The sequence below is a fragment of the Drosophila obscura genome, unplaced genomic scaffold, assembly GCF_018151105.1.
Source record: "Drosophila obscura isolate BZ-5 IFL unplaced genomic scaffold, ASM1815110v1 contig_179, whole genome shotgun sequence".
Taxonomy (NCBI): domain Eukaryota; kingdom Metazoa; phylum Arthropoda; class Insecta; order Diptera; family Drosophilidae; genus Drosophila; species Drosophila obscura.
Genome location: NW_024542766.1, coordinates 411,939 through 439,034, shown reverse-complemented (window position 1 = coordinate 439,034; position 27,096 = coordinate 411,939). Strand labels below are relative to the sequence as shown.

Below are 27,096 nucleotides of genomic sequence, written 5' to 3'. Positions count from 1 at the left end.
GAAGGAAGAGAATGTTTTCCCGCCTGAAATATGGAGGCATATTACTCCCTTTTTTGAGTAAAAGAGGATTTAAACTCGAATATCCGTTCCATTCATGCATTATATAGGGTATTCCCTGCTTCGACTCTTGCTCTCTACTTAGTTATACTCCGAAATCTAGGAGATATACGAATAGGGAATGTTGCAACTTTTTCTCAGTGCAATTCGACTTTTGCAGCCAGCGTTCTTCCATTCTTCAATGTGTAAGTGGAGGTGGAAGGCAGGAAAAAACTACTCCAAAAAGTAAAAAGAGAGATGCGGATGAGCAGAGCAGACGGATGCGGCTACGGTTGGAGTTTGAGCTGCAAAGGATGAGCTGAAAGTTAATTGAAAAGTATTGTTTGCTGTTTTATGCCACATTCCCATGGCCCCGTCACGCTGTTGACACTTGCCCCACACACACCAAGCGGGGGCAGATGCTGCCATATTCCATTTTCCATTCATATTCCACTTACCCTTACCTTTTGGATGGGAGTACACAAGAACGTTAATTGTTTGTTGGAGAAAGCTTTAAAAAACGTAGCATTTATTGTATTTGGGGCTGCCGTTTCCCCACTCTGTCACGAGGGATTTTACAGGGTATGCTTACACCTATACACGTACATACATATATATATATATTAATGACGTAGATCCGACATTTGCGTAAACCTAAAGCCCTTCCCCCACAATATATGATGCGAAATGCGAACTGATTCGATCGGATGAGGGGAGCAAGGAGAGGGGAGAACTCTTCTATGATATGTGGGGCACATCTTTTATCTGGGGATACAACCTACAAGCAGCCACTAACTAATACGCTAATACATGTAGTAACCATGCGACTAACTTAAGTGATTTCTAAACATTGTCTTTGCTGAGAAAGAAGAAACGTGAGAGAGAGGGAGTGGGAGATGGAGAGACCGACCTGTCTGTCTTTCTTATTTGATTATCACGAGAAAGGAAGAGAGAGCACACACAGACATACGCAGAAAGAGAGAGAAGAGAGAGTATCTACAAAACTAATTAACAATCAGTGGGAAGGGGCGGTAGAAATTGTGCAGCAACAGAAGATCGAGAGAGAGAGAGAGAGAGCACGAGCAGGAGCGTTAGCATTTCCTACATTCGAGCTTCATTCAGTTGTGAATCGTTCCTGAATGACGAGTATTATTCCATCGAGTGGCGTGGCGTGGCGTGTCTGTGGGATGCGAGGGATCCTCAGCTCAGGATTGTCGAGTGAGCCGCAGCCTTGCCATTCTTGCTGATCAGCGCCTTGGGACCTATAAGAAGGGAAGAATTAGATGGATCCGCAGATCAAAATGCGGTTCACGTACCTTCCGTGTCCGAGGCACTTGCCACCCCCATTATCTTTAACGAGCGAAAGAGTGCCCCCAGATTGGATCGCCCGTCGAGATACTCGCTCTCCAGTCGCACCACCGCCGCCTTCTTGTTCTTCGTTTGCGTGTGCCACACGAGAATCTCCGTGCAGTTGTTGCCACGCGGCTCGATATGGTCGAGCCTCAGGCCGATGCTCCGCAGGAAGCGATCCTCCTCAAAGCCCGGCTTGTACGGCATATTCACATACGGGAACTGGGCCATGTACTCGAGATTCACCGCGAATCCGGCCATGTCCACGGGCCAGCGTCTGCCCGCGAGCCACGAGTCCAGGAAGGCCACCACCTTGCCCTGAAAGAGGTGAAGAACAGAAGGATAGGGATCATTCGATCATCTCCAGAGATCATGGATCTCTGTTGTAGACGCACCTTCCGCACCACCGGACCACTGACGCCGTAGTCCGCGATGAAGCCCACGGGGAACATGGACACCCGCTGCGTCTGACGGATCTCGGAGAAGAGCCGCAGGTCGTAGGTGTTGTCGTCGTCCCCGAAGTAGAGGATGCCGTTCGTGAGGTTACGCTGCCGCAGCCACTGCAGGGCGGCCCGCCGATTGGCCACGCCCCTTGGGGCAGGCTTTGCCTTGCGGAAATTGCTGGGCATGGGACTCGCCAGATGAGTGTACGGGATGCCTAGGGGACAAAGGAGAGCGGATTAGAAGGATATATATAAATATTTAGATAGATCCATGGATAGCTACCGAATTTCTTGAGCATCATATCCATAAACATGTTGCATCCCTCCTGATCGTTGGCCACCAGCCAATGGAGGCGTGGCACATGGAGCAGGGTGTGGGCGAGGCGCGTAAGCTCCGGGATCTGCTCCCTGCGCGGATACGTGGGCGTCACAAAGTAAATGATGGGCAGGTGTCCGTACTGTTCCATCGGTTTGTCCTGCACGTACAGCCGTCGATCCAAGAGGCCCTCGCTGCAGAGGTGGAGGGTCTCATTGAGAGCACGAGAGAGGATGCCATCTGTGGGCAGAGATAAATCAGAATTTTCTATTATAAAAACATTTGCTAAAGAGTGACCCCTGATCCCACGTGACATTAGCTCTGGTTGTGTCTCGTGGTGGAATCACGTCACCATTCGACAGCCGCGTGCCTTTAGCGATTATATTCCTATTCTCATTCCCATGCTCAGTCAGAAATCGTAATTAGGAGGATTTACCTTCTAGGTAAATCCCCCCAAGAAAAGGGTTAATTATACGCACTGGAATAATGGAATCCTTATCCGGAGATCTTCCAATGCGTGAGGCGTCTCCATTATGGCACCCAAAAGCTCAGGAAATGCTCTTCCCCCAATCCCTGTCCATCCCATCAATCATCAAAGTGAAAACCGGAAAACACGCAACTGCTGTGCGTAGGAAGTTCTGGATCGGAATGGGGATACTCCCGATATAACGATATAGTTCCCCAGATAACAAAAGGGCCAGTCGGATAATGAACCTCCCCTCCTCCTTCCATAATATAATACTCAGACTCCCCCCACTAATAAGTTATTAAATATTGACTCCACAAATGTGTACAGGTCCCGCCAAAGGGGGATGATGAATATTCACGTGAAATACTCGAATAATGGAGCATTCGCTCGGCCGTTTGTTTATTTGCCGATATCACAGGGGCAGCAATCATCATCGTTAAAATTTTGTTGGTGGGTCTGTCCCCGCCCCCACCTCGCCCCGTCACATGCGTCTCTGTTTACTGTTTGCACTTCCCTCTGCCCCAATCCAATCCCCCAGCGTCGGCTGATAAACCAACCACTTGACAATGGAGGGGGACGCACACTACAATAACAATAGTAATAGTAATGTGGAGAAACCTCCGGGCACGTACCACATTTTAATGATTAATTGGTGCCATAGAGGAGTACGAATGCGAATATGAATCTGAATGCTAGTGAATCGAAACGCAGACGGTAGACCGGGAGTCTCGATTGGGCGGCGATTTGGGTATTGATTGCTGAACCGCCTGCTGATTAGGAATCTCATTCTGAATTCCCCATTCCCCGAGCACCTCACGGTCCCCTCACTGAATTGAATCATAATGCATGGCCTTTATCTATATATTGGTTTGTCACCCGCCCTGTGGGACTTTTCCCGTATTCAATAACGATCCAACCGCAAAAAGTAGATCAATCCTTAGATATTCAACTATCCGCCCTGTCTGTGTTTCCCTCTTTGAAAAAGAAGAAATTTAAAATAAATGTCTCATCTGAGGAATGTTTTATTTTAATAATTTTTAAAATTTAATAGTAGTATTTCGTGTCGCATATAGCTTTATATCTAAGAATTCAGCAGGGAATCATTCCCATATCATTCATTAATGAATGCGTTTCTTTTGAGTTAATCTCTTGATTCATGAATGTGATTCATGGCACAAGTATTTCTGAATCTCAAGATATATTCTCCCGTTCACTGGGGAGGTAGCCTGAAAATATACACAGATAAACAGTGGAAAGGGCAGAGTGTGGCTGGGGCAAGGGGCACGCGGCAAACACTCGACACGCGCAATTGAATGATATGGGAATCGACTCTAAACGAAACGAAACAAACAGATAATCCCACAATAAAGAGGGGAACCCCTCCCCAGACACAGATTATGTAGGCAACAAGTGGAAAAACCAATCGCAAACACCCCTCCCTTATTAGCCCGCCTCTTGAGTACTTTTAATTTGATGTTTTCCCATGAAAATTAAACGAATGCGAACTCTGGACTCATTTGAGGCGCTTCCACTCGAAAGGTGGAGGTCGAGGGGTGGAAGGTGAAAAGTGGAGAACAAGGAAAGGTGCACTCAAAGAATGGGTGTGCCATTTAGAAGAAAAAAAAACTGATTAATATATGGTTAGTTTTATGAGTCGTAGACGTGCTGTGGCCCTTCAGATATGAAAGTTTGCTTCCACGATTACGAATCCGTAAACCCCATCGGAGGGGAATTGTGTAACAAAAAGTGTGGCCAATAGAGGGTGTCGGACACTTAAGTGTAGATTTCTTTTGCCAAGGAAATCAATCGATAGTTGCCCTGTTTTACCATGCCCCGGAATGGACATGCCCATGCACCCCATGGTATTCCAGAAACAGTGCGAAATTGGTTAATAAATTACACATAGCCGACAGCCAAGAGAAGGCCAAACAGAAGGTATCTAGGTAGCTAGCAGACTAATGGAATACCCTACCCTCTGCGGCATGGGAAATTATTGAAGGATTACTATTTCTATTGGATATAACCAATGTGTTTGGGATCCCTTCCATGGATCTATAGATGAACTATTGTCACATTCTCCACCCATAAATGGATATACCCTGCACCATTTTGATGAGGGCGTATGAAGTGAAAAGCCCCAGTTAGACGGAAAATGTAACCTTGCTCACGGCGCTGCTTTCGCGGCGTGCAATAAAAAAACGAAGGCCAAAGAAGGCACAGAAAAGGGGGAGTAGTGTGGTGGCTGTCAATGGAGTGTATTGAGAGAGTGTCTCGGTCGCATGTACCCGTTGCAAGACAATGCTATTAAATTAGACCAATTATCGCGTGGAGGGGGGATAAATAATATAACAAAATCTAACAACAACAACAACAGCTGCTAAAGCAACAACAACATGAAACTGAAACCAGACTGAAAGTGACAGCCGAAGCGACAGAAACAGCAAACAGTAAACAGCGAAGCGAAGTGGATCGACCAGTTACATGCGATAATAACCGCGGCCAATTACTCATCAAGCGTCGGGGTGGAAAAGAAGAAGTGTCTGTCAGAGTGCCCCATTTGGGGATGGGATTTCATTGGAGAGTTGCCTTAACGGGTAATTGCTGGTGCCAGACAAAACCCATATGCCCGGCCCTCGTGTAGGGTATCAGTCAGTTTCATTCGTTGGCCAAAAGCCAAAAAATGCTGAAAAACAGAAAGTGAAAGTGGGGTGTCTCTATCTCTCGTAAATCACTTTCCAGTCCGTCGTGAGAATGCATTTACCTAGAGACGATGGGAGGTGCAACATGCAACATCTAGAGTGGTAGAAGGAGAGGAAGGGAAGGAAGGACTCACTCACATGTTCTATGTGGATTGCGGATTCTTGAATCTTTTCGATTTCGTGTCATTTCGATCTGGAGAAGGTTTTGAGCATCGTCTACGGGCATTGTCTTGCGTTGGCTGGCTATCACCCGGAAGCGGGATAGGGCGCGGGATTGGGAGCGCTTACCTAGGCTGTGCATTCCATCATCGGAGTCATCGGAGGCGCCCCCGCCACCGCCCAGTCCCAGGGCGAGTCGCGTGTCCACTCCGAGGGTGAAGTAGCAGAAGGCGATGAGGAAGAGCAGGGCCCCCAAGAGGGGCAGCAGGCAACGGCGCCTGCCACCCACAACACCACTGGAACCGCGAAGGTGGGCCATGGGCGAATGGGGATGGGCTTTTAGGAACGGTATAGAGGGTGCGGCACCCTTGGGGCGCCGCTGGTGTCGCTTATTTTGCTGCTGCTGTTGATGCCTTTCGATGTCCTCCTCCTCGTCGTCGTCGCTCGATGTTTGTGGCTGGTCGAGTGGCGCGTAATAGGCACTTGGCATTATGCGGCACTGGGCACGGTTCTCCTAGGGTGGGACTCAGATTCAAGCGTCAGCTGCTGCAGATTTGTGGTTGCTGCTGCATCCCCGGACGACACCACGACGACTATGATGCTGAGAGCGACGCCGGCAGCGCGGGGCTGCGTTTGCCATTTGTGGGGTTGAGGGGAGGACTAGAAGCCTCGTCTGGCCGTCCTCCTCCCTCTCTCCTCTCCTCTGTTATACAATTTCGAGCACAGAACGAAAGAAAGACCCGAAATTATGCAAATTCCAAGCACTTTTGGCTGCCGCTCTCTTTTTTCTCAGTTATTGTTATTTCTGTTTCTGTTTTTGTGGCCACACACGCGTGGGGCGGAAGAGGCAAGGGAGAGGTCTATAAAAAACCAAATCCAAATACTCGCCAGAGCCGCGGAATTGGACGAACGAACACGCGAAGACGCTGCCCGCTAGGTTTGACAAAAATCGGAATAATCGGAATAAACTTTTGCACCGCCTGCTGACTCGCTCTCTCCATTGTTGCTTTTTACTTTTGTTGTTTTTCTCTCAAATGCTTAAATGTCAAGGTATAACTATGTTAGGTGCGGCAAGTGCATCGTGTGACATCTAATAGGAAATTCTAGGAGCGTACGGCCTCACCTCATATTAATGAATCTATTTTTCATGAGAATTCTTCAAAGAGTTTAGTTTAGTTTATTTCATATTATATATTCCTTACGCTACAGTATTGCTACTCTACGTTAATACGTTAGTCACAAAGAGTGCCTCACCTTATAATTGCTTATATTTTGGCTTCTCCACCACCACCATCACCGACAGCTGGCACAGGGTTGCATTGGATAGTAGCATACACTTATTTTGGGTTCAAGTCTTGGCTAATTTTCAAATGTGAAATTTAACGTAAAACAGGGAAAGTATTTTTAAAAAAGAAATGAATTATGATGATCCTTGGCATTACAAGGATCAGAAACAATGACAAAACAATGAATCTTTATTCCATACGCGTTCCCGTAAGATACATTTGATTTTGTATGGGAAAAATTTCAGCAACATGCTGCCACACCACGAAAATAAGGGGAAGTCTCCACAAAAACACTCTCTTCTCCACTGAAAAGAGAGCAAATTTTGCAAACTCTCCACTGAAAAGAGAGCAAATTTTGAAAACTCTCCACGAATTGAGAGCGAAAAAGGCTAGCATGCTAGCGCAAGGTATAACTATATTAGGTGGGCACAGGGTTGCATTGGATAGTAGCATATACTTATTTTGGGTTCAAGTCTTGGCTAATTTTCAAATTTGAAATCTAACGTAAAACAGGGAAAGTATTTTTAAAAAACAAAATGGATTAAGATATCCACCTATCCACCATAATCCCAAGGATCAGAATTATAATTTATACCTTTAAACAATAGTCACAGATGGGTAGCCTGGGGAAAAAAAAGTAAAACCATTCGTAGATTTCACCCCCGATCCGTATCTTATCTAATCTGAATTTTAATCGCAGCAATTGTCTGGATGATTACGAAGCTCTATGGGCCTTTTACTGATATTTGACTTGGCTACCATTTCGCAATATTCGGAATTTCAAGAGTGTGGATTCCATCCCCCGTAAGCCCTTGGCCACGCCACTTGCCACCACCCAATGTATGCAATGAATGAATGTAAATCAATCTTTTACAAACGGATAGAACGGGTGTTACATTTATTTCTTATACAGTTTTTTACGCTTGTGGGGAGTACAAATGTCTACAATTCGTTTTGTGTGTGTTTTTTGATTGTTAATTAAGCAAATATTTAAACGATTAAAAGCCACTTGTATCTCACTTTATTGTTGCTGCTGCAAGTGCCTCCGCCTCCCTTCCTTTCAGGAGCTGCACTGCAGTTCTCTTCAATTTTTTTGTTTACTTGGGGAAATCGATTGGCGGACAACAAACAACAATCCGGATCCTGATCCTCCTGAGCTGCACTTATGGAATAATTAACTAAATGTTATGTAGAACTCGTTGAGGTGTCGTAGAGGAATGGGATCCCCATTCCCAGCCTAGATGTTGGCCTTGATGACATCCTCCAGCCTCTGGGCATTGGCGCCAGCGAACTCCTCCACCTTGCTGCTGTTCTTGATGAACACAAACGTGGGCATGCTGCAGATGTTGTAGTCCATGGCAATATCCTCAGATTCATCCACATCGACCTGCATATAGAGAGGGAGATGTGTGATTAAGTGATTGAGACGAGATGCACTCTAGAGGGCATTCTCACCTTGAGGATGACAATGTTGTCGGCGTACTGCGTGGCCAGCTCAGCCAGCTTGGGGGCGATCATCTTGCAGGGGCCGCACCAGGTGGCATAGAAGTCCAGGACCACCAGCTTGCTTCCTGCCTGCTTCAGCTGGGCATCAAGGTCAGCCTTAGGGAGAGAGACGAGAGGGGTTACAGAATACAGAATAGTTATCAAGTGTAGATTTTCCATCCCCGATTGACCCACTTTTCGCTGTCTGTCTGCCATACTACCACTGTAGTATAGCACACCCTCTGCTTATCGCTGACATGTGCGCGATAAGGCCAGTATTTTGTAGTTTTCTATTCTGCCACAAAGTGTTGCCTGGCAACCCCACAAACCCCATTTCCCTTCAATCCCTTTCCCCTGCCTTTTCTGTAGGTGCTAATCAGATGTTAATGGGGTTCTGGCACTACAATAATTGTGTGTTCGATTCGATTCGATCTGTATCCCATGGCATACATTTTGCCCATTCGATTGAATGTTTTCTGGCCATGTCGGAATTTCGGACCGAAATCAATATACTACCAGAATTGTTTCTGGATTATATTTTTACCTATAAATTCCATTTTGATACTCGTATGCGGCGCATGCTACACCCCTCCAGCGACACGAACATATTAGAGTGAAATGAAAGGCTGCGTTGTGTGCTGTGTGCTGTTTGTTGTGTTTTGTGTGTTCTGGGTGCCCCGCCTCTGTCACGTTTTCCGCGGAGGTGACCTCTAATTAATTTGCGGGTATGCGCGATGGTAATCGCAAATGGAGGAGTCGAAGGAACAGCTCTAATGGAATTACTGGCATGTGGCATGTGGCAATGCGGCAGGTGGGGAATGACTCCCCCGGGGTGGGAATGGGAATCCGGATCCGGTTTTCGTTGATGAATTAACATAAACGGAACAAGTTCTGGGAAACGCATTTAAAGATGACTAACACATCTAAAGGTGATCTATCGATGATTCATTCCATGATTAAATCACTTTGCAAATTAATTAAATTTCAAAATTACTTAGAGGAACATTCTGGTTGATCCACCAAGTGGTTTCCTCTGATAACCAGGCATATATTTTCTTGCGGTTTTCGGTGTATGTATATAAATATAGACCCCAAATGGAACAAATGGAATTTTTATTAGGTCGCTTGTTTAGTGCATTAAATGCTAAGTGGAGGAAATCCACAATACTCTAGAGAACACGAAATATTCACTCTCTGACGCAATATTTAGTATTTTGATACTTGTACGACTGGGCAGGGTAAGGGGATTGGGAATGAGAATGAGAATTTTAGCAGGGCAATCATTGAACCGGTTTCCACCCCTTTCCGAGGGGACGCCCGACGCCCGACGCTCTCACTCTCCCTCTCTGTCTCTAAATGGCGCGTAAAAACAGTACACACTGTACCCTCCACACGAGTACGACGATTACAAGTATTCGTAACCCCGAGACCCGATAGCGATTTATAGCTAACTCATGCTCTGAATACACTCGCACATATTCATTTCACATTCGTGGACTATATCTATGGAAGAGATTACTCAATAATAATTCCGAATGAACAAAAAATTCCACTATTTTGTATGCTCTTGTCTCTGCTGTGTTGTTCCCATCCCACGACATTTGGACAAACGGAATGGTCATCTTTGAGAGATGATATCATACCCTTCCTTACACTACTCTCTTCTCTCTGTTTTCTATGCTATTCTCATACTGGTTTTTGGCTTTCTTTCTCGAATGTTTTCGCTGCTGTTGTGTTTTATCTTCCCCCTGACATTCGTTGGGGCCGCCAGAGCGACAACAACACTACATGAGGGCCACCGCCGCTGCCCTCGCCCCCCTCTATTCGTCGTAAGCGAACGTATGGCAAAAGCGTGGAGATTGGAGAACGAAATAAAAAAAGAGGAATTTCAATTCCATTTCCATTTGCACTGCTCTTTCTATGCCACCGATTGGATGAGCGGGTTAAAGGTTACTTATTGGGGATATTCCACACTTGGAGCCGGAATTCGGCTCGACACAATGATTATTCACATTCATTCACGGATGATTCACACTCACCTTGTCTTTCACTTGGTAAACCATTATGTTGCTTGGGAGGTTGGTGCTTGTGTAGCGGGGGAACCGGCGGTAGAAAATGTACAAAAGTTACTTAATTATCAGCTCTTCGCCACGACGCAAGCTCGTTTCGCTCGACCGCGAATGTATACCGAAATATACCTTTACATTTTCATGGTATACCGTAAATATACCAAGCAACGAGAGCTTTCATGGCGATGCCAGAAAATAATGTAATTGCTAACATATGCTTTTGATGTTATTATTTCGTCTGTTGTTGCGCCTGAACAGCTGTTAAAATGCTGTTAGCTGGCGCCATTACTACCATAGCGGACATTTCTGGAACAACAGAGGGCGCTGCTTGCAACGGTTATTCAAACGGCTTGAAAATCAACACATTTTTCATAATTTATTTTAAAAGAAAGCAATTCGTTAACACTACAAATACGTTTCGGAAATTAAGATTTCGCCAATATTTACTATCACTAAACTAAACGCTACTAACTAGTGAGTGATTCCTCCTACCCCGCTCCTCTCCTTAAGTACTCAGCTATCAATGTGCCGCATGGGTGGCAGATGCTGCCGCTGGGTGGTGCAAATGGTGATGATGATGGTGATGGTATGTGAGCGTGGGCGGTGGGGGAGGTGGCGGGGGCGCCACTCCCATCGAGGGTTGTGTGATCTGTGCCATCTGCTGTTCGTACGAGGAATAATGATCGTAGTAGGATCCGTACCCTGAGGCGCTGCCAGGATCGAGATTCGATGCAGCAGAGGCGGAGGCAGAGGTGGACACGGAGGAGGGCGGCCCTGTGGTTCCCGTATCGAAGTAGCTGACTCCGTTGTATCCGTTGGCGCTCTCGTAAAAGTGTCCTGCGGAGGAAACGGCCCCGGGGAACTGCTGTTGGTGTGGATGGGCGTGGGGGTGGTGCTGCTGCAGATCGTAGTCCTGGACTAGTCCCTTCGACTCCCGATGGCTGCTGTAGTAATAGTCGTAGTTCTCCTCCGCATACGCCAGCGGCTGCGTCTCCACGGTAGCATTATATTTGACGGTTGGATGCCCCTGCCCCGGGCCCTCCCCCTTGCAGATGCCAGCCACCTCCTCATGGATTCCTCCCCCCAGGTGCTGCTTGATCTGCGAGTAGTTGATGAACTCGGGCTCTGGCGTCGCCAACTGGGGACTCGGCTCGTACGGGATGCACCCTGTGGCACCCTGGTGGCACATGGCGTTGCTGTAGCTGCTGCTGCCGCCGCTGGAGGATTGCTGTTGCTGCTGCTGATAGGAGGCGGCCGCCAGATCAGAGATGCAGGCGTACGGGAGACCCGGGGACTTGCTGGGGGCCGTGGCAGCCGCCGTTGTGGCATGGTAGATGGTGGGATAGTTGTATGTGATGTGCTGGTGGTTCACCGTGAACACATTCGCGGAGCTCTCGCAAGGATTCGTCGTGGATTCCGCCCCATTCAGCGGCCATCCTCCCGATACTCCGTTGCTCGCATAGCTGGAGGATTGGCCGCCCTCCAGGTAGGTGTGGCAGGTGCAGTGGCTGTAAGTGGTGTGACACTTGCCACAGCCAGTGAACGGATAAATGTCCAAAGCGGAGGCGGCAGAGTGGCTCAAGGGATTGCTGGCTGCCACAGGACGATGCCCCTTGCTGCCCTTTCCCATGAGATTCTGCTGCAAGATACACTCTTGGGGTTAAGATATCCATCAATTGGAGGGGACTGCCACTCACCTGCTGCTGCTTCACTTGCTTCACCAATCCCGCAATGACGGACTTCTTCGTGCTCGTGGCCCCCACAGAGGATTTCCCTCCCAGTGGAATCCTCCCAAAGGCTCGCTTCGAGACACTCGAGTTCTTTGGATCTGGACGCAGATGATCGTGGACTCCTTTGGCCTGGAAGAAGATGGCATTCCCCGAGTGGCGCCAGAAGTGGGTCACGGGGTAGCCGCAATGGCCGCGGCAGGGTTTGATCTCCAGCCGCCCGCCCCTGCAGCTCTTGTTGGGGCACTGCTTGCCCTCCTGCTTCCGTCGCGCCTTGTCGCAGATCGCAGGACGCAGGTTGATCCTCGTTCCGTTGGGCAGGACGCAGTGCTGGGAGCAGACGAGGACCCCCAAGCAGCTCTTCTTGAGGATATTCACGTTGTGGTTGTTGGTGTTGCGCATCGCCCAGCCGGAGATGTGCTTCTTGGCCTCCTCGTTGTGCACCGCGTAGACGTGCCGCACATGCCCGTCGCTCCACTCGCTGAACTCGTCAAACTCCATGTCTGCCACATGAGGCACAATGGCATCATTGATGTCCCAGTCCCGCTTTGTCTTGACCGTCATTCCGGCAGAGAGGAGATTCTGTTGTTGCTGCTGCTGCTGTTGTGGGGTATTGTGTGGGTTCTCTTGCTGCTGCTGATTGCTGAGGAGTTGCTGCGACTTGAAGCTGTAGCCATTTCTGTGGAGGGAAGATCTACTTGGATGAGTAATCCCTGGGACTCCAATGCTCTACTTTGATCCCCCACTCTGGATGGGATGTTCCCTTTTTCTTTTAGTGCCTCGTTTAAGGAATTTCCATCTTAATTGCATCCTAAACTGTGAAGCTCACTCTGGGAGCTCGCTCAGTCTGTCAATCAAATGAAATGCCTGCTCTGCCCTGCTGCATTTACGATGCATAAATCTACCGTTGCCTCAGCCACAGCCTCAGCCTCAGACCCAGCTCCGTTCTTTGGCTCTTGTAATCCAATCCGAATGCTTGGAATCGTAATTTGAGCGCCAGTTTGGAGCGCAGAGCGCCGTCGGCTGAGTCAGGCACGAGACTCGGAGATTGAGAGTTGATCGACTTGATTGAAGGGGGGCATCAGAGGCAGAGACACGCCGTGTGTGGGAGTGGAAGGGAGTGTGTGGCAGTGTGGACGATCGTTTAGTGCGGCTCGCGGTCTGCAATTAGCCATAAATTTGTTTCGATTCAGGCCCCAGCCTCTCGCTCCCTCGAGCATTTTTGTTTTTATGTGTACTTGGAAGTCAGCAGGTTGCTCGAATGAGAACGCTCGCAGCTCGCAGCTTGCGGCTTGCGGCTCTCGACTCTTGGCTAAGACTCTGCTAATAACTCTGGCCCTAACACTGATTCTGATTCTTATTCCGTGTGCCTGGGGTCGTGTCGTCTCAATCACTTGGTGGTCCCCCCTCTGATTTCGTGTTGAACCTGTTGTTCTGTGCGTCGTGTGGCAAGTCGCTTGACTCGCTTGCCTCGCTTGTGTGTCGGCTATCGGTGTTCTTAGCGCTTTGTTTTGGGCCCGTAAATTGACTGCCTGACACTTGGTGTCTCTTGGGAGGAGGAGGGAGGGAACGCTCGTTAGTCGCTCGCTTATCTCAGATGTTGATTGCATCTGACTTCGTTCTGGTTGCCGTTCGTTCCCTTGGGTTCCCTTTGGGAATCTCATAATAAGTTTGTCACCTAGAAAATATGTCTCTATATTCCACTATATTCGAGATGTTGTTGTGTCCCTTTCACTGGCCCTGCCCCAGCACCGACCTATTGCTATGCGCCCCCGCCTATTGGGGGATTTGTGTGTGGTCTCCCTCCCGCGGCGGCATCTCTATGGATCGGTCGCGATTGGAGTGCCACATTAACTAAGTTGTGGTGCACATGCCCCCCATGCCACAGGCCACATGCTACAGCCAGCGTGTGATAATAAAGCGTTGGAAATCATTTACATTTTCTGCTCCCCCTGCTCATTGATCGTTTGATTTGTGGCACATTCTTTGGAGGTGTGGAACAGAGATGCCTCATGGGGGAGCGGAGCTTGTATTTGGAGATGGGATGGATGTGTGTCAACAGATTGCGAATTGGAAGTTCGATTTGGGCTACTTTACAGATATTAATACAGCGAGCTGAAACACAGAAAACTTGGGCAGAATCTCCCAGAAGATGAGCAGCAGCTTCTTTATTGTGTGATCCTGCACGGGCAGCACGAACCGGATGATGGTCATGATCAGGTTCGTATCCCCCTTTTCCAATTCTTGTTTAAGCCGCATCTCGAGAGCATACTTGCACGAAAGCATACTTGCACGAGAGCATGATTGAACGAAAGCATAATTGCACGAGACCATACCCGCACGGGGCCATGATTGCACGAAAGCACACTTGCACGAAAGCATACTTGCACGAAAGCATGATTGAACGAAAGCATACTCGCACAGGACCATGATTGAACGAAAGCATACTTGCACGAAAGCATACTTGCACGAGAGCATACTTGCACGAGACCATACTTGCTCGGGACCATGATTGCACGAAAGCACACTTGCACGAAAGCACGTGTCGTGTGACGGAGCAGAGGCTCGATAGCAGTATCAAACCAGCACGGAACTGAGTTCATTGAGGACGGATTTGGATTTGAGTTTAAATTTAATCTGATCTCTGCCTGGGAAACTATTTCTTGACCAAGTTGGTATGTACTTTGATTTACGATCGCTCCTGGTGGGAGTAACTGTAGATTTGGGCCGCAGCTAGATAAGCATGCGCCTGCCTTGCGGTCGCACAACACCCAACTCCACCGTGTGGTTCACCCCCCAAAAGAAGGGGCCCCCCCCCCCAAAAAAACCCCACCCCCAAAAAGAGAAAAAAGGGTCATCAAGGTCGGACTCCCAAGGGCCAAGGGTCCACTCCACTCATGATATCCTGAACCCCGGTCCTAGCTCCATCTCCAGCTCCGCCTGGCGCTAAATTTGGCAATTGACATTTGGACGCCGGTCGTCGGCTGACGTAGGTGTCATGTTCTGTGCAGTTCCCCCCTCTCCAAATCGCTGTAATTGCCTCAAATTTACTTGTACTCTCTCATTTATTCAGTATACACTTTACTTTGGGGATAATTCATCCGGAAGATAACTCTCTCCCTACTCGACAAATATCGGATTCATTCTCTCTGCTTCACTTACATTACAACCATGTTCCAAGCGAATCCAAATGTGTGATCAGCTGCTGTAATCCCAGTGCGGCACAGATACTTTTGATTGTGGAATGTATCCAGTGGATACCACTAATGGAAGCACTCGAAAGACAGTTCTTTTTGTATCTTTTTCACTTCACAACTGCCACAGCACTCGATGATCATTGTAATCCAATTAGAAGAGGGAGAACGTAAAAAGATGCTCAGGAAGTATCTCACGGGTAGCGCGCTTTTAGCCGTCGCTAATTTCACGAATTGCAGCACACGCGACGTGCTGAACAAGGGGAGCTAAGCTAACGGATGCTAACGGACGACCTTTCACTGTATGAGCAACCTGTGAGAGGAGCGAGCGCTTTGTACTCTGTGTACCGTGTTTGTGCAGCGGCAGTAGTATCTGACAGATACTCCTACGCGTGCAAGAGACAAAAACAAAAGCAGCGTTACGGCACAGCAGCGGCAGCAGCAGACAAAAGCAAACTTCAGCGCTAACAGATGCACGGAGACACAGAAACACAGAGAGCCACGGAGTGCGAGCGATGCCAAGTTTTGTCAACAAAGGAATGGATACGAGATGCGCCGCGAGTAGTATGGCTCTTTCTCTGTGTGGCACTGCATGGCACTGGGCTCTGTGTCTGGCTCCACCTACAAAAACCAACAAAAAAGCAAGTGGCAAGGGGTTGGTTGAGGAGTGGGGGGGGGGACAGATGGATGGTTGGAAAGACGGAACCACCCGCATAATTTGGCGAAAACTCCACACTCCACACACACAAACAGACACACACAGATAGCCGAGAGCCGACGTCGGCGCATAATCAACGGCCACGAACAGCCAACAGGGCGAAGAGGAGCCGCAGCTGCCCAGAGTGCTGAAATGTATCCGTCAGATACAGATACACAGAGCTCCCTTCCAGACAGAGACTTTTTCCAGGCAGCAGCGACAATTCCTTAATTCTGATTGGTCGGATAAACGCACACGCAGATACACTGCATCTCTCTCTCTCTCTCTCTCTCACTCTCATTCTCTTTGGAGTATTTCCTCTTTTCACTGTGTTTGTGTCTGTGTATATTAGAGAGTTTTTAAAGTTCTGTTCTTTGGTGAGAGGGAAGGATGAAGAGGGGCTTGCATACATGTGTATGAATATGTGCGAGTGTGTGTGTGCAACATCCGATAAGAATCACAGAAATTTAATTACTTATTATGCCGCTTATCAGGCGCCCATTGTTCCGCCGTCGAAGGATGGATATGCCCCCCCAAGCAACCGACAGGCTGAGCAATCAAGTGAATGGAGGGGGGGATATTCCTATTCCTGATTTTATCAGCTCTGAAATGTTTTGGTAAATCATTCTTATTTTAATGATTTATGATTCCCCATGAAGTGATAGGAAATACACGTAATGGATAATGGATACCAAATGAAGAATATATCAAAGTACTCTGATATTTTCAATAAACTTAATTTGGGAAAATGCACAGTTCATAAACTGTACTCTATTTGTATAACTCTCATAAACGAATTGGAATGAAATTTCTGGAATAAATTCTGTTTATTCCACTTTTCCCTTGATCTCTCGCAGGGCACTTCCATTATGGATGTATGTGGCTTTAAGCCTAGCTAAGAGTGGTAACAATATCATGGCCAGAGAGATCAGCCAAAGGGCAAAAGAGTGTGGGCATGGGGGGGGGTGTGACGCACTTCTGGGGGCTAATGCTCTGCCGTGTCGTTGCGTCGTCTCGTTGTTTTCACCTGATCGCATCGCCCGCATTCGCCATTTGGGGCACCGTTAAAATACAGGCAACAAAAATAAAAACACACAATTTATGCGTCCACTTGGTGGTACACACAAACATACACACACACACACGCACTCACACAGATACACCACAGATACAATGGGAACAATTAACCAACGGCATAAGCAGAAGCCGTGTCATCAGAGGAGTATCAGAGGAGGAGGAAATGAAAGAAAAGAAAAGAAATGGAGGAGCCGAGCCGCCAATAGGCAGGCGGCGTTCAAGTGAAAAGTGGAAATGGAAAAGGCTGTTGACAGGAAATGCAAAGCGGTACAGTGGCAGAGGGCCAGAGGGCCAGTGGCAACTGTTGCTGCTGCTTTCTGCTGCTGCTCATCGACTGTGACCCGTAATTAAAATGTGTGGCAAAAGGAGATGGAGTGGGAGGCCTGAACGCACTGAAAGATACGGGATTGGGGCCCTCAAGAGAGTGAGAGAGAGAGTGAGAGGAGTACATACCGCGTGTAACTGCGCGCGGAAATGGCTGAAATGAATGGCTGCTGCTGGCCATTTGCTTGCCCCCTGTGTTACCATTCCCCTCCATCTATCTACCTCTGTGTCTGCCGTTTGTTGTCGCTTTAACGCTCCTCCAAACAGCAATACAGCAAATGATACGGGTGACAAATACATATTTCAACAACATCGCATCGGTGGAGAGGAGAGACAGAGAAAGAGAGGGAGAGAAATGATAGAGAAATATTCACAATTTTACAGCTGAAATGTGCTCGAATGGGACTGGAGGTATCTCCACGGTTCACCTGGGGGTTCATGGTTCATGGTGCAGCTGCAACACTCCCTTGGGTTGGGGGGTTTTTGCAATTAATTGCTCAAAATTATTTTATAATCATTGCGTAGTTTAATGTAGGTAAAGAGCCACAGAGAGAGCCCCCCACATCGATAGATACATTCGTAGACCTCCGAGAAGTAGTCCCGCTGGGATCTGCCTAATGAGCGCGTGCCCCCTGTTCCCCTCCCCAAAAGAAGGGCCTGTCATTGGGGCACCAAAAGTGTTTTGGCTTTTGGCGCATGAGATTAATCATCGATCTGTAAAAATCAATAAAAATTGGAATTGGTGTACTTTGAAATGGATTTCGAAGAGCTTTCGACCTCAAAAATATGTGAATAATTAATTTGCTTAGAGGCTACACTGAGAGAAAAGCGGGCCCCTATGGCAGTGCCAAAGATATTCGTTCTTTCTGCCGATCTGTGGCTTAAGCTCGGTACCTCTAACTCTGGCTGGGAGTGTGATATGTGGCACCCGGCACCCAAAGATAGAGACCCAAAAAGGCACTTCTTTCCATTTACGCAATTAATTGGTCGTCACGCTGGGAGGTCCACTAATAGATCCACGAAAACCACAAACCCAAACCCCAAAGCCAAAGCAGAGCTCTCTAGGGCTTCATGGATTAACATTTTGTCTATTGACTGATTGAATGATTGATACTCCACAGCAAACACATTCATCGAGCATCGAGCATCGGGCATCACCCACAAGAAAAAAACATGAAATTTTGACAAATGTCTTTCGATGGAGGATAGAGTGGAGGGAGAGAGTCGGTCGGTTTCCCCTCCTTATGCTAATGGCTCTCGGAGGGAACCCACTCTTAGGCGGAGCCCCCGTTCTTCTTGTAGTTCTTCTCATAAATGAGTTCGATTAGAACCCAATTACAAGGGTGGAATGCTCTGATGGCCCCACTAGCCCCAAAGCCAAAAGCCATTCTCCCTCGTTTCCCGGTTCCCGCGGGGGGAATTACTTTTGATCATAAAATTATGACTCATAAATTTAATTTTATGACTTCTTTGGGACCAAAAACAAAACATTCTCTAACCAAAAAAGAAGAACTCCTTACTCGGAAAAGAAGACTGGACTGGGGACCCAGAAGATATGATATGTAATGAAGCCGCAGAAGGTGCCAAAATTATCTGCCACATGGACTGTAATTTTCGCACCGAAGGTGCTTAAAGACCCTGCCATTTCTTCATCACTCAAATTGGCCGAAATCGCATCGTGGCATCGTTGCATCGTTGTATCGTTGTATCGTGGCCCTGTCGCTGTGGTGGCTGCCACACTCTTTAATCAGCTAAATGGACTGTTGAAAATTCGGCAATTGCCAGCGTAATCACCTTCTGGGGGCAAGTGGCAGTGGCAGTGGCTGTGGCTGGCAGCTCCTGGAGCCACGCGTCCGTCCATCCTTCCATTCTTCCTTCTTTCGATTGTTTGCAGAATGAGAGCCACTCAGAGACACCACAGACTCAATTTGGGGATGGATATGGGGGTGTGGCAGATGGGAGGTGCCCTCAATCGATGGCCCTAATGTTCCTTGGTTTCATGAGCAGTTTGATTGGGGACAAGGAACTCCAGAGACAGTAGAGAGACCCCCATACTCGTACTCGTAAATGGGAGAATCGATACTCAATCGAAGGCAGGTTGCAACGATCGAATCTCCAGTTGCAGTTAGACGATGCTTCGGGTGCCATCTGTTGGCCTTCTCTTGGGCGGTTCCTTCTATGGATATGTCCTTGTCCTTTCTCAATTAATTAATTCAACAAGCCCATGCTCCTGTGTTCCAGAAATCACGATAAGATACGGAGAATGGAAACTATCTTAAAGATAAACCAGAATTGAGAATTCAGAAACTGGCAACTGGAAACTGGATTTCGGATTTCATTTTCATCCGCGATTGGCACTTTCAATTGTCGTCTGAATCGTCGAAATCTGTTGGTCACAGATCCCCCATCCCGCATGTGACAGGCAGGCAGGCAGACAGGCAGGCAGGGCACAATCAAGAGTCAATCCAAGATCCAGTGGCATGCACGACTGGACCTGCCTCAAGAGCGTGGCAGAGGGCCAGCAGACGCCAATAAGTGAATGGTTCGAATAACCGTTTAAAGTTAATTACGATTACGATTATGATTATGTTTGCTCATGAGAGCTTAACTTATCAGCCGCCCATCAAAACGGAGGGGATTACAGATCGACAGATCTAGAGAGGAATCGGAGGGGGAAGCAGAGAGAGTGGGATCTGAAAGGAATATCAATGAGCAGAGGAGGCGAAGGGAAACATGAGAACAGGTGCTAAAGAGAACAGAGTTAAGAACCAAAGTAAATAATAACAACAATTAATTTAGTTTGAACAAAATTATGGGAATGGGAATGCAATGCACGGTGTGAGGGATGGGGGGATACTATGGATGCAATGGATGCAGGGCACGTAGACGGCACGGGTTGCAAGCAGACCACGAAGCAGAGGAAGTGGCAAGCAGCAGACGAAAGACTTCAGACTGCAGACTGCGGCAAGCCGCCAACCCAACAGCTGCAACAGCCAGCCTCTCCTTTGGACACAAGTTATGCTGGTGGACGGCCTACTGGCTCCTTTTGCTGTGGCTGCCATGCAGCCACTGCTGCGGCATGAGGCATGAGCCTAGACGACACTTGGGCACTCGCAAAGAAGGCAAGATTTACATGCCTGGTGCATGCCCCGGGCCACGGCTAGCACGTGCCTGGCATTCAATGCGGAGACTCGCGTTCAGGAAAGGTGCAAACATCGGAAATAACCGAAAAACTCCCACGTTCATTTATTCGGTGATAGGAAGCCTCCTTCCCCCCACTCGAGATTGATAGATTGATGTATTGATGCTACAAGCCACTCCCTCCCTTCCTCCTCCCTCCCCTCATATGATCAATCACTTTGCTCTTCCCTGAAGAGATCTGCTGTTCGGTCTTCTGTCTATGATTCCCGCCCTATGGAAACAGTCCAAACAAAGCCACTGACAATTGCCTTTGACAGTTTTTACCGTAGTATCTTTCGGCTGCTGTGCCCCTCTATTTTTTTTTTGCATATGCTGATTCCTGATTCCGAGGGAAGTGGAGAGGAGAGTGATTGATATTTCGGAACAGACAAGGCAAGCAGCTGTTTTGGCAGCAGGTCGAGAGTTCTGGCCTAATGGATATTTAAAGTGCCATTCGAGGAGGAGAAGTGTAAGCCAAGAAGGGAGCCACCAGGAGGGAAACAGATTTTACATCAATTGAATGGAAATCATTCTCTCTCCATATACCATCCATAAATGCAAAAAAATTATCCATCTTTATCCTCCGATTCCCGCATAAGCAGCGTATGCATCTTTTTGTCGCGTGCCCAAAAGGTGGCTGCATGCCCCATCAAATCCACACAAAAACCACTCGAAACAACAAACCCACTAATTAACAACAGAATCGCGGGCGAACTATCATCGAAATTCAAATTAGCAAAGGACCCGAAAACAGGACGAAAGACCACGCAAATAATAGAAATAAAATTGGGAATAGAAAACCCGAAAAACCATGGCGAAAATTCTTATTTTTATGTGGAATTTGTACGCCCAAAAATCCTCAAAGGTAAACAACAGACCCGAAAAACAACAAAGAGATAGAGAGAGAGAGGTGGAAGGGGAAGGGGATGGAGGAGATGTGTGGCAGCCACCACGATATTGTGGGCCATGGGCCATAAATTACTCGAATCATTTGGCCCAGAACGACCTCGTCACCGGCCAAAGGGCCACCACTCGCATCGCATATGCAACTGGCGGGGGAAACAGGGAAACGGGTGGTCGCCTCTCCATTTTGAGGAGCGTAAACATTTCATTAGTCAAAGGACATTTATTCTGAGAGAGGGAGGGAGGGAGGGAAGGGAGGTATAGAATGAATAGCATTCGCATTCGATGCTAATTTTCGGGATATAAATTATCTTCCCTTGACAGTCGTGCAAAATATGGGATATGGATCGAAGGATAAGAGCCACCTCCAGAGATTGCTGTCAGTTCGTTTTCTATTTCGATTGCTATCAGTGTTTTCCAAGGATCGATCCAGGATGGGCCTCATCCTGGAAGACCACACAACAGCACTCGGATCGTATGGATTGGGTTCCTAATATGTCAACATTTGCCAACTAATTAAATCGTGAGTGAAAATTAAACGGCAAACATTTTTATAAGGAAAATCCCACAAAATCTCCACGGGGTCTCAAGAACAACTCAACTCTCTTTGACGTCGCCCTGAGGGCAAATCGGAGTCACACACACCACACACTTCACACCTTCTCGAACACCATGTACGTCGGACGTACACCACATCTCACACCTTGCCACAGACAAGATTCGCCCAGACAGAGACACAGACATATCCTGCGGCGCATGGCAAGGGATCGTCGTCGTGTCATTAGTGTCTCGAAGTCAATCGAAGGCGTCTCTTAGGCCTGCCACCTGCCGGGCCCGTGCCTCACGTTGATGCTACAATTGCCTGGTAATAGCAGGAGCCGACGACCACAGAATTACCAAACACACAGAGACAGAGTCTAGAAGATGTAGAAGATGTCCCCTGGCCACAGAGGAAGATGCAGCTCTTCAGCTGCAACTGAAAGTACGACTGCAATTGCATGCTAAAGAAGTCATCGCTTTTAAGTTGCAACTAAAGTTACTATACTATTGCTGAAGCTCTCACTGTAAGAACTTTAAGGGTTCTTCGAATTTAGTTCTTTTTAAGTTCTCCATCGATGGAATTCCCCTGAAAATATCGTTTGTATTGCAATAGAAGTTATGGCATACACTTTGAATTATTCAATTTATTGGTTTCCGTGTCAAGTAAATGGCTTCCCATCTGAGAAATATCTGCGGATATTTATGGGATAAGTTTGGAAAAAAAAAACGTTTTCACACTGGCAACTACCGTCCGGAGAGGGAGCAGAAGCAGAGGCGACCCTTTAGCTGAGGAAGAGAGGAGAATCGACCAATATAAATCCAATTAGCACGCCTTTGTCTGCTGCTCTCGCACGGAACTCACAGGGAAATAAAGGAAGGAATAAAAAGGGAAAGGAAAGGAACGGTACAGAGCGGAAGAAAGGAAACAAATGAAGAGGAAGGAGGCATGCACACAATGGAGGAACACTTAACACACTTCATCGGCTCTCAAGGGATCTCTCTCTCTGGTGATCTCTCTCTATCTCTGTCCGTCTGTCTCGTGGGTTTCTTCAGCCACCACTGTAGAGCGGATTGGAGTGGAGTGGAGGGGTGTGTGGTGAGGTAAGGTGGTGGAAAGTTTATGACTTGCGCACCTTTTGTGCTCGCCATTAAACGCTATTAGCGGGCATTTAAGGATCTTCTTTGTATCGTTGTATCTCTGTGTATCTGTATCTGGTGTTTCGTTTTTGATGGGAAGGTCACAAAGGTTAACCCCTCATAGAGTGAGAGGGGAGTGGGGAGGTGAGAGAAGGGAGCACCACACCTAATCTCTAATAAGCCGCAAGCACGCAAACAAGTTCTCACGTTGGGAAACAAAAAAACTGGAGCAAGAATCTGTCTGTGGCTCTGCCTCAGTCCGTGGCACTCCAGGAGTATCTCCTGCGTAGGCGCAGCAATGTGGCGTGCCCCTGCTACGGGAACTCGCGATTGTAGATGGGTGTGTGTGGGAAGTGGAAGGCAGAGACTGCTGCTGCTGCTGCCGCGTGTTATTTATGGATTGCTGCAAATGCTGAATGCAATTGGATATGGGAAGAGTTCTCCCAAGGGAAGATCGGGGCAGAGAACATCGCAAAGAACATGGAAGCCAACGCCCAATGTCATTCTACAGACAGAATCGCATCAATTCCCAGCACTTTATGGTGACATAATCCCCGCGATTCCAGACTCTGGACTGGGCTCCTCCAGTGGGGACTCCTTCCTATAAAAGCGAGGGATCCGCGGCTCCAGCCTTCAGTCAGAATGTGGCGTCTCTGTGGATTCAACCTGCTGCTGCTGCTGCTCCTCTGCGGACGGAGCCATTCCATAGATTCCGAGGAGGAAGAGCCAGACTCCTCCGATCCCATTGGATACAACAAAGAACTCTCCGATCTGGTCATCACCACAGCCCTGGGCAAGATCAGAGGCACCATCCTGCCCTCCCAGTCGGGGCGCAACTTTTTTGCCTTTCGGGGAATACCCTACGCCAAGGCACCCGTGGAGCGACTTCGCTTCAGACCCCCCGAGCCCGTGGAGCAGTGGTACGATGTCTTCGATGCCACCTTCGATGGGCCGAAGTGCCCGCAGCCGGGACTCGTGAGCGACGATGTGAGCGAGGACTGCCTCCGGCTGAATGTCTACACCAAGGAGCTGCCCAACGAATCGCAGCCGAATGTGCGGCGGCCAGTGATCGTCTTCATCCACCCGGGGGGCTTCTACTCCCTCTCGGGGCAGAGCAAGAACTTTGCCGGTCCACAGTACTTTATGGACCGCAGCCTCGTCCTCGTTACGTTCAACTACCGCCTGGGGTCGCTGGGATTCCTGGCCACCGGCACGAAGGAGGCGCCCGGCAATATGGGCCTCAAGGATCAGGTGCAGCTGCTCCGTTGGATCAAGCTGCACATCTCCCGCTTCGGCGGGGATCCCAATGCGGTCACTCTTTTGGGCTACGGTGCCGGCGCCATGGCTGTGACCCTGCACATGGTGTCGCCCATGTCGCGAGGCCTCTTCCATCGGGCGATCGTGATGAGTGGCGCCGTCACAGGGCAGTGGACGCTGCCCGAGCACCAGATGGAGGTGGCCATGAGGCAGGCGACGCTTTTGAGCTGCCACACGGACAACACCACGGAGATGATTGACTGCATGCGAGGGGTAAGCCATTGGAGGGGTCTCCTACCCAAAGATTGAGGAAGTGAAGTATCCTGTACACCCACAGAAACACTATCTGGAGTACGCGAATAGCCTGCCGCGAATGTTCGACTTTGGGCGGAATAATCCGCTGATTCTGTGGAAGCCCGTGGTGGAGCCGGACTTTGGGCAGGAGCGCTTCCTCGTGGAGAGTCCTGTGCAGAGCTACCAGAACGATGACTTCATGAAGGTGCCCATCATAACGGGCATGACCAAGGATGAGTTTGTGGGTCCCGCCCTATGTGAGTGATCCTTAAAGATACCAGCAAAGATCTCCTCTGACTCTAGAGATTATTCTCCATCCTCCTAGCAATCCTTCAAAGTCCTTCCCTGCTGAGCACTCTCAATGCGAACTTCGAGACCCTGGCCCCCATTTTCTTCCTGTTTAACGAGAGCGATCCTCGGGCGGGGAACATCAGCCAGGAGCTGCGGGAGCACTACTTCCAGCAGGAGCCCATCGATGCCAATCGCTCTCTGGCGGCCCTCTCCTCCCTCTACTCGGATGCTCTCACGGGATTCGGGATCCATCGATTCGTGCATTTGGCTGCGAGGTCCACGAAGGTCTACTACTACCGATTCGCGTATCAGGGGGGTAGGAGCCACATCTACTATCCGGAGGATGCCCCCTACGGGGTGGTGCACCACGACGACCTCATGTATCTGTTTGTGGAGCCATCGATCAGCCGCATGTTCACCGAGGATGACGACGAGTTCCGAATGGTGGACGTAATGGTCAGAATGTTCTCGGCCTTTGCCTACAAGGGGTAACCATTACATTGCTCCATCCTCTCCACGAATCTCTCCTCTAACGAATCCTCTTTCAGGGACCCCAATAAACCCACGGATGCTGCTCTGCGGGACATCCGCTGGCGTCCCTTTAGCTTCAAGAAACGCTACTATCTGGACATTGGCGATGAGCTCATCCTACAGGAGAATCTCAATTCAGAGAGGTATGAGATATGGAAGCGTCTCTTTCCCTTGAATTGGCGTCGCCAAACAAAGGATTTCTTTCTCTGAATATGATTTGTCTCCTACTGTACTTGAAATACATGCCACTTGGCCTTCATTCGATTATTGTTTTGTTTTCCAACTGCTGCTGCTGCTGTTGTTGTTGTTGATCCTCTTTTCCATTCAGTTGCCAAGTGACGAAGCCAATTGGCATATTTATTGTTGAGTTTTCCTCCAATTCGATGGGTTTTTAGGGTCTGTTTACAGTGGGGGGAGGAGGGTGTCATCGTCTGTGTGGGTGCATATATTATACGACAGTCGACTGCGAGAGGGGAGGGGCAACCGATAACAGTCCTACGACTCGTTGTGGTACGTGTCGTTCCGTGCATTATGGGCTCTCGTTTTCAGTTGTCGCTGATCGCGTGCCAATGCTCGCATGCACTGAGAGAAATTACAGGGAATTACTATTAGCGGAAAATATCAGAGTAAAATATAGTAGTCCGTTCTGGCTGATTCCGAATAAATTATATGCCTATTGATCAATGATCAATGCACATATGTAATTATTATATATTTAAAACGAGGGGGAGCGCCGGCGCGCGCCAACCCGACCGCGCACTTGGCATGACCGCGACACACAACAGAACACAGAACACGACCAGCCACCCCGCAGGGGCGCGCACGAGGGGGGGGGGGGAGGGGGCCATCCATCGGATAGACCGACGACAGAGGCGGAGGGCCACATGCGTTTTAGTTTTCGTACTTAGGCCGCCCCGGGGGGGGGGGGGGGGGGGGCCGGGGGACAGGCGGCGCGCGCGGCAGGCGCCACGGCGGCAGCGGCGCGGCAGACGGCGGCGGCGGCGGGGGGGGCGGGCGCGGGGGCGGCGGACGGGGCCCGGACACCACCACCCACAACAAAACCCACTGGTCGGGTATAAAAATGCTATTTAAATAATCACAAAAGTAATTGACTATTTATTAAGAAAATAGGAACGGACCGAGATGGCTGTATTAATATTAAATCTATTGTGCTTTTTCTCTTTTCAGGCCTAGCTTAGCTTCTCCCAATGGCAGCAATGGGAGAGAGTGGAAATAACAACGTGTAAGTAAATGCACATACGAAATTTAGATATATTTTGTATTAGTATTATTATTTGTTATTATTATTTATTATTAACATTGTTTTATTTTCTGAATTTATTTTACCATAAAAGGGTGAAACATTATTAAGGGAGGTAATTTCTCGCAGTGTGGAGACCACCTCCGCACATGCCACACACACACCACCTCTGTGATGATGATTGGTGCCACCGCACAACACATCTGTGTTGCTGCCACTATATTGTAGTTGTATTTGTATTTTTATTGCCACTCTTCTTATCGGAGTTTCGGGTTTTCGAGTTTTGGTTACGCTCCAGAGCATGACAATGTCAAAAGAGCGGGGACTAGCAATTCCGAGAGGAGAGGCTTCCAATTCGACGTCCCCGTGGC

The 27,096-nt window shown here is 48.5% G+C and overlaps 4 protein-coding genes across 5 annotated transcripts; 1 reads left to right on the top strand and 3 right to left on the bottom strand.

Moving 5' to 3' along the window:
- Nucleotides 1–533: 533 nt before the first annotated feature.
- Nucleotides 534–6,494, bottom strand: LOC111080721 (galactosylgalactosylxylosylprotein 3-beta-glucuronosyltransferase S). Of its 2 annotated transcripts, none has more exons than XM_041592450.1 (5): nucleotides 5,452–6,494; nucleotides 2,113–2,385; nucleotides 1,782–2,044; nucleotides 1,353–1,704; nucleotides 534–1,298 (listed from the first exon to the last, which is right to left on the bottom strand). In XM_041592450.1, exons 1-5 carry the CDS (start codon nucleotides 5,960–5,962, stop codon nucleotides 1,237–1,239), a joined length of 1,461 nt encoding a protein of 486 aa, XP_041448384.1. In that variant the 5' UTR covers nucleotides 5,963–6,494; the 3' UTR covers nucleotides 534–1,236. The 2 variants fall into 2 exon arrangements, with proteins under 2 accessions (XP_041448384.1, XP_041448385.1); XM_041592451.1 differs by having other exon boundaries at nucleotides 5,602–6,492.
- A 1,132-nt stretch (nucleotides 6,495–7,626) lies between these two features.
- On the bottom strand, nucleotides 7,627–10,430 carry LOC111074162 (thioredoxin-2). Its single transcript, XM_022366844.2, has 3 exons — nucleotides 10,283–10,430; nucleotides 8,214–8,360; nucleotides 7,627–8,145 (listed from the first exon to the last, which is right to left on the bottom strand). The coding sequence occupies exons 1-3, from the start codon at nucleotides 10,304–10,306 to the stop codon at nucleotides 7,996–7,998; spliced, it is 321 nt and encodes a 106-aa protein (XP_022222536.1). The 5' UTR covers nucleotides 10,307–10,430; the 3' UTR covers nucleotides 7,627–7,995.
- Nucleotides 10,431–10,760: 330 nt separating this feature from the next.
- LOC111074190 (transcription factor glial cells missing 2) lies at nucleotides 10,761–14,298 on the bottom strand. The gene is made up of 3 exons (XM_022366895.2): nucleotides 14,171–14,298; nucleotides 12,010–12,733; nucleotides 10,761–11,951 (listed from the first exon to the last, which is right to left on the bottom strand). The coding sequence occupies exons 1-3, from the start codon at nucleotides 14,296–14,298 to the stop codon at nucleotides 10,833–10,835; spliced, it is 1,971 nt and encodes a 656-aa protein (XP_022222587.2). The 3' UTR covers nucleotides 10,761–10,832.
- A 9,435-nt stretch (nucleotides 14,299–23,733) lies between these two features.
- LOC111074185 (juvenile hormone esterase) lies at nucleotides 23,734–25,723 on the top strand. The gene is made up of 4 exons (XM_022366890.2): nucleotides 23,734–24,621; nucleotides 24,686–24,899; nucleotides 24,968–25,421; nucleotides 25,482–25,723. Exons 1-4 carry the CDS (start codon nucleotides 23,734–23,736, stop codon nucleotides 25,672–25,674), a joined length of 1,749 nt encoding a protein of 582 aa, XP_022222582.2. The 3' UTR covers nucleotides 25,675–25,723.
- The last annotated feature ends 1,373 nt before the right edge of the window (nucleotides 25,724–27,096 follow it).

Coding starts and splice junctions, on each gene's coding strand:
- LOC111080721 (XM_041592450.1), bottom strand. CDS start 5,962: ATGCCAAGTGCCTATTACGCGCCACTCGACCAGCCACAAACATCGAGC. Junction 2,386..5,451: donor CCGCAATCCACATAGAACAT/GTGAGTGAGTCC, acceptor CTCTGCCCACAG/ATGGCATCCTCTCTCGTGCT. Junction 1,705..1,781: donor GTGGTCCGGTGGTGCGGAAG/GTGCGTCTACAA, acceptor CACCTCTTTCAG/GGCAAGGTGGTGGCCTTCCT.
- LOC111074162 (XM_022366844.2), bottom strand. CDS start 10,306: ATGGTTTACCAAGTGAAAGACAAG. Junction 8,361..10,282: donor TTTACCAAGTGAAAGACAAG/GTGAGTGTGAAT, acceptor TCTCTCCCTAAG/GCTGACCTTGATGCCCAGCT. Junction 8,146..8,213: donor ACAACATTGTCATCCTCAAG/GTGAGAATGCCC, acceptor CTCTATATGCAG/GTCGATGTGGATGAATCTGA.
- LOC111074190 (XM_022366895.2), bottom strand. CDS start 14,298: ATGCGGCTTAAACAAGAATTGGAAAAGGGGGATACGAACCTGATCATG. Junction 12,734..14,170: donor TTCTGGGAGATTCTGCCCAA/GTTTTCTGTGTT, acceptor TCATCCAAGTAG/ATCTTCCCTCCACAGAAATG. Junction 11,952..12,009: donor AGCAAGTGAAGCAGCAGCAG/GTGAGTGGCAGT, acceptor TGTATCTTGCAG/CAGAATCTCATGGGAAAGGG.
- LOC111074185 (XM_022366890.2), top strand. CDS start 23,734: ATGTGGCGTCTCTGTGGATTCAACCTGCTGCTGCTGCTGCTCCTCTGC. Junction 24,622..24,685: donor TGATTGACTGCATGCGAGGG/GTAAGCCATTGG, acceptor GTACACCCACAG/AAACACTATCTGGAGTACGC. Junction 25,422..25,481: donor TCGGCCTTTGCCTACAAGGG/GTAACCATTACA, acceptor ATCCTCTTTCAG/GGACCCCAATAAACCCACGG.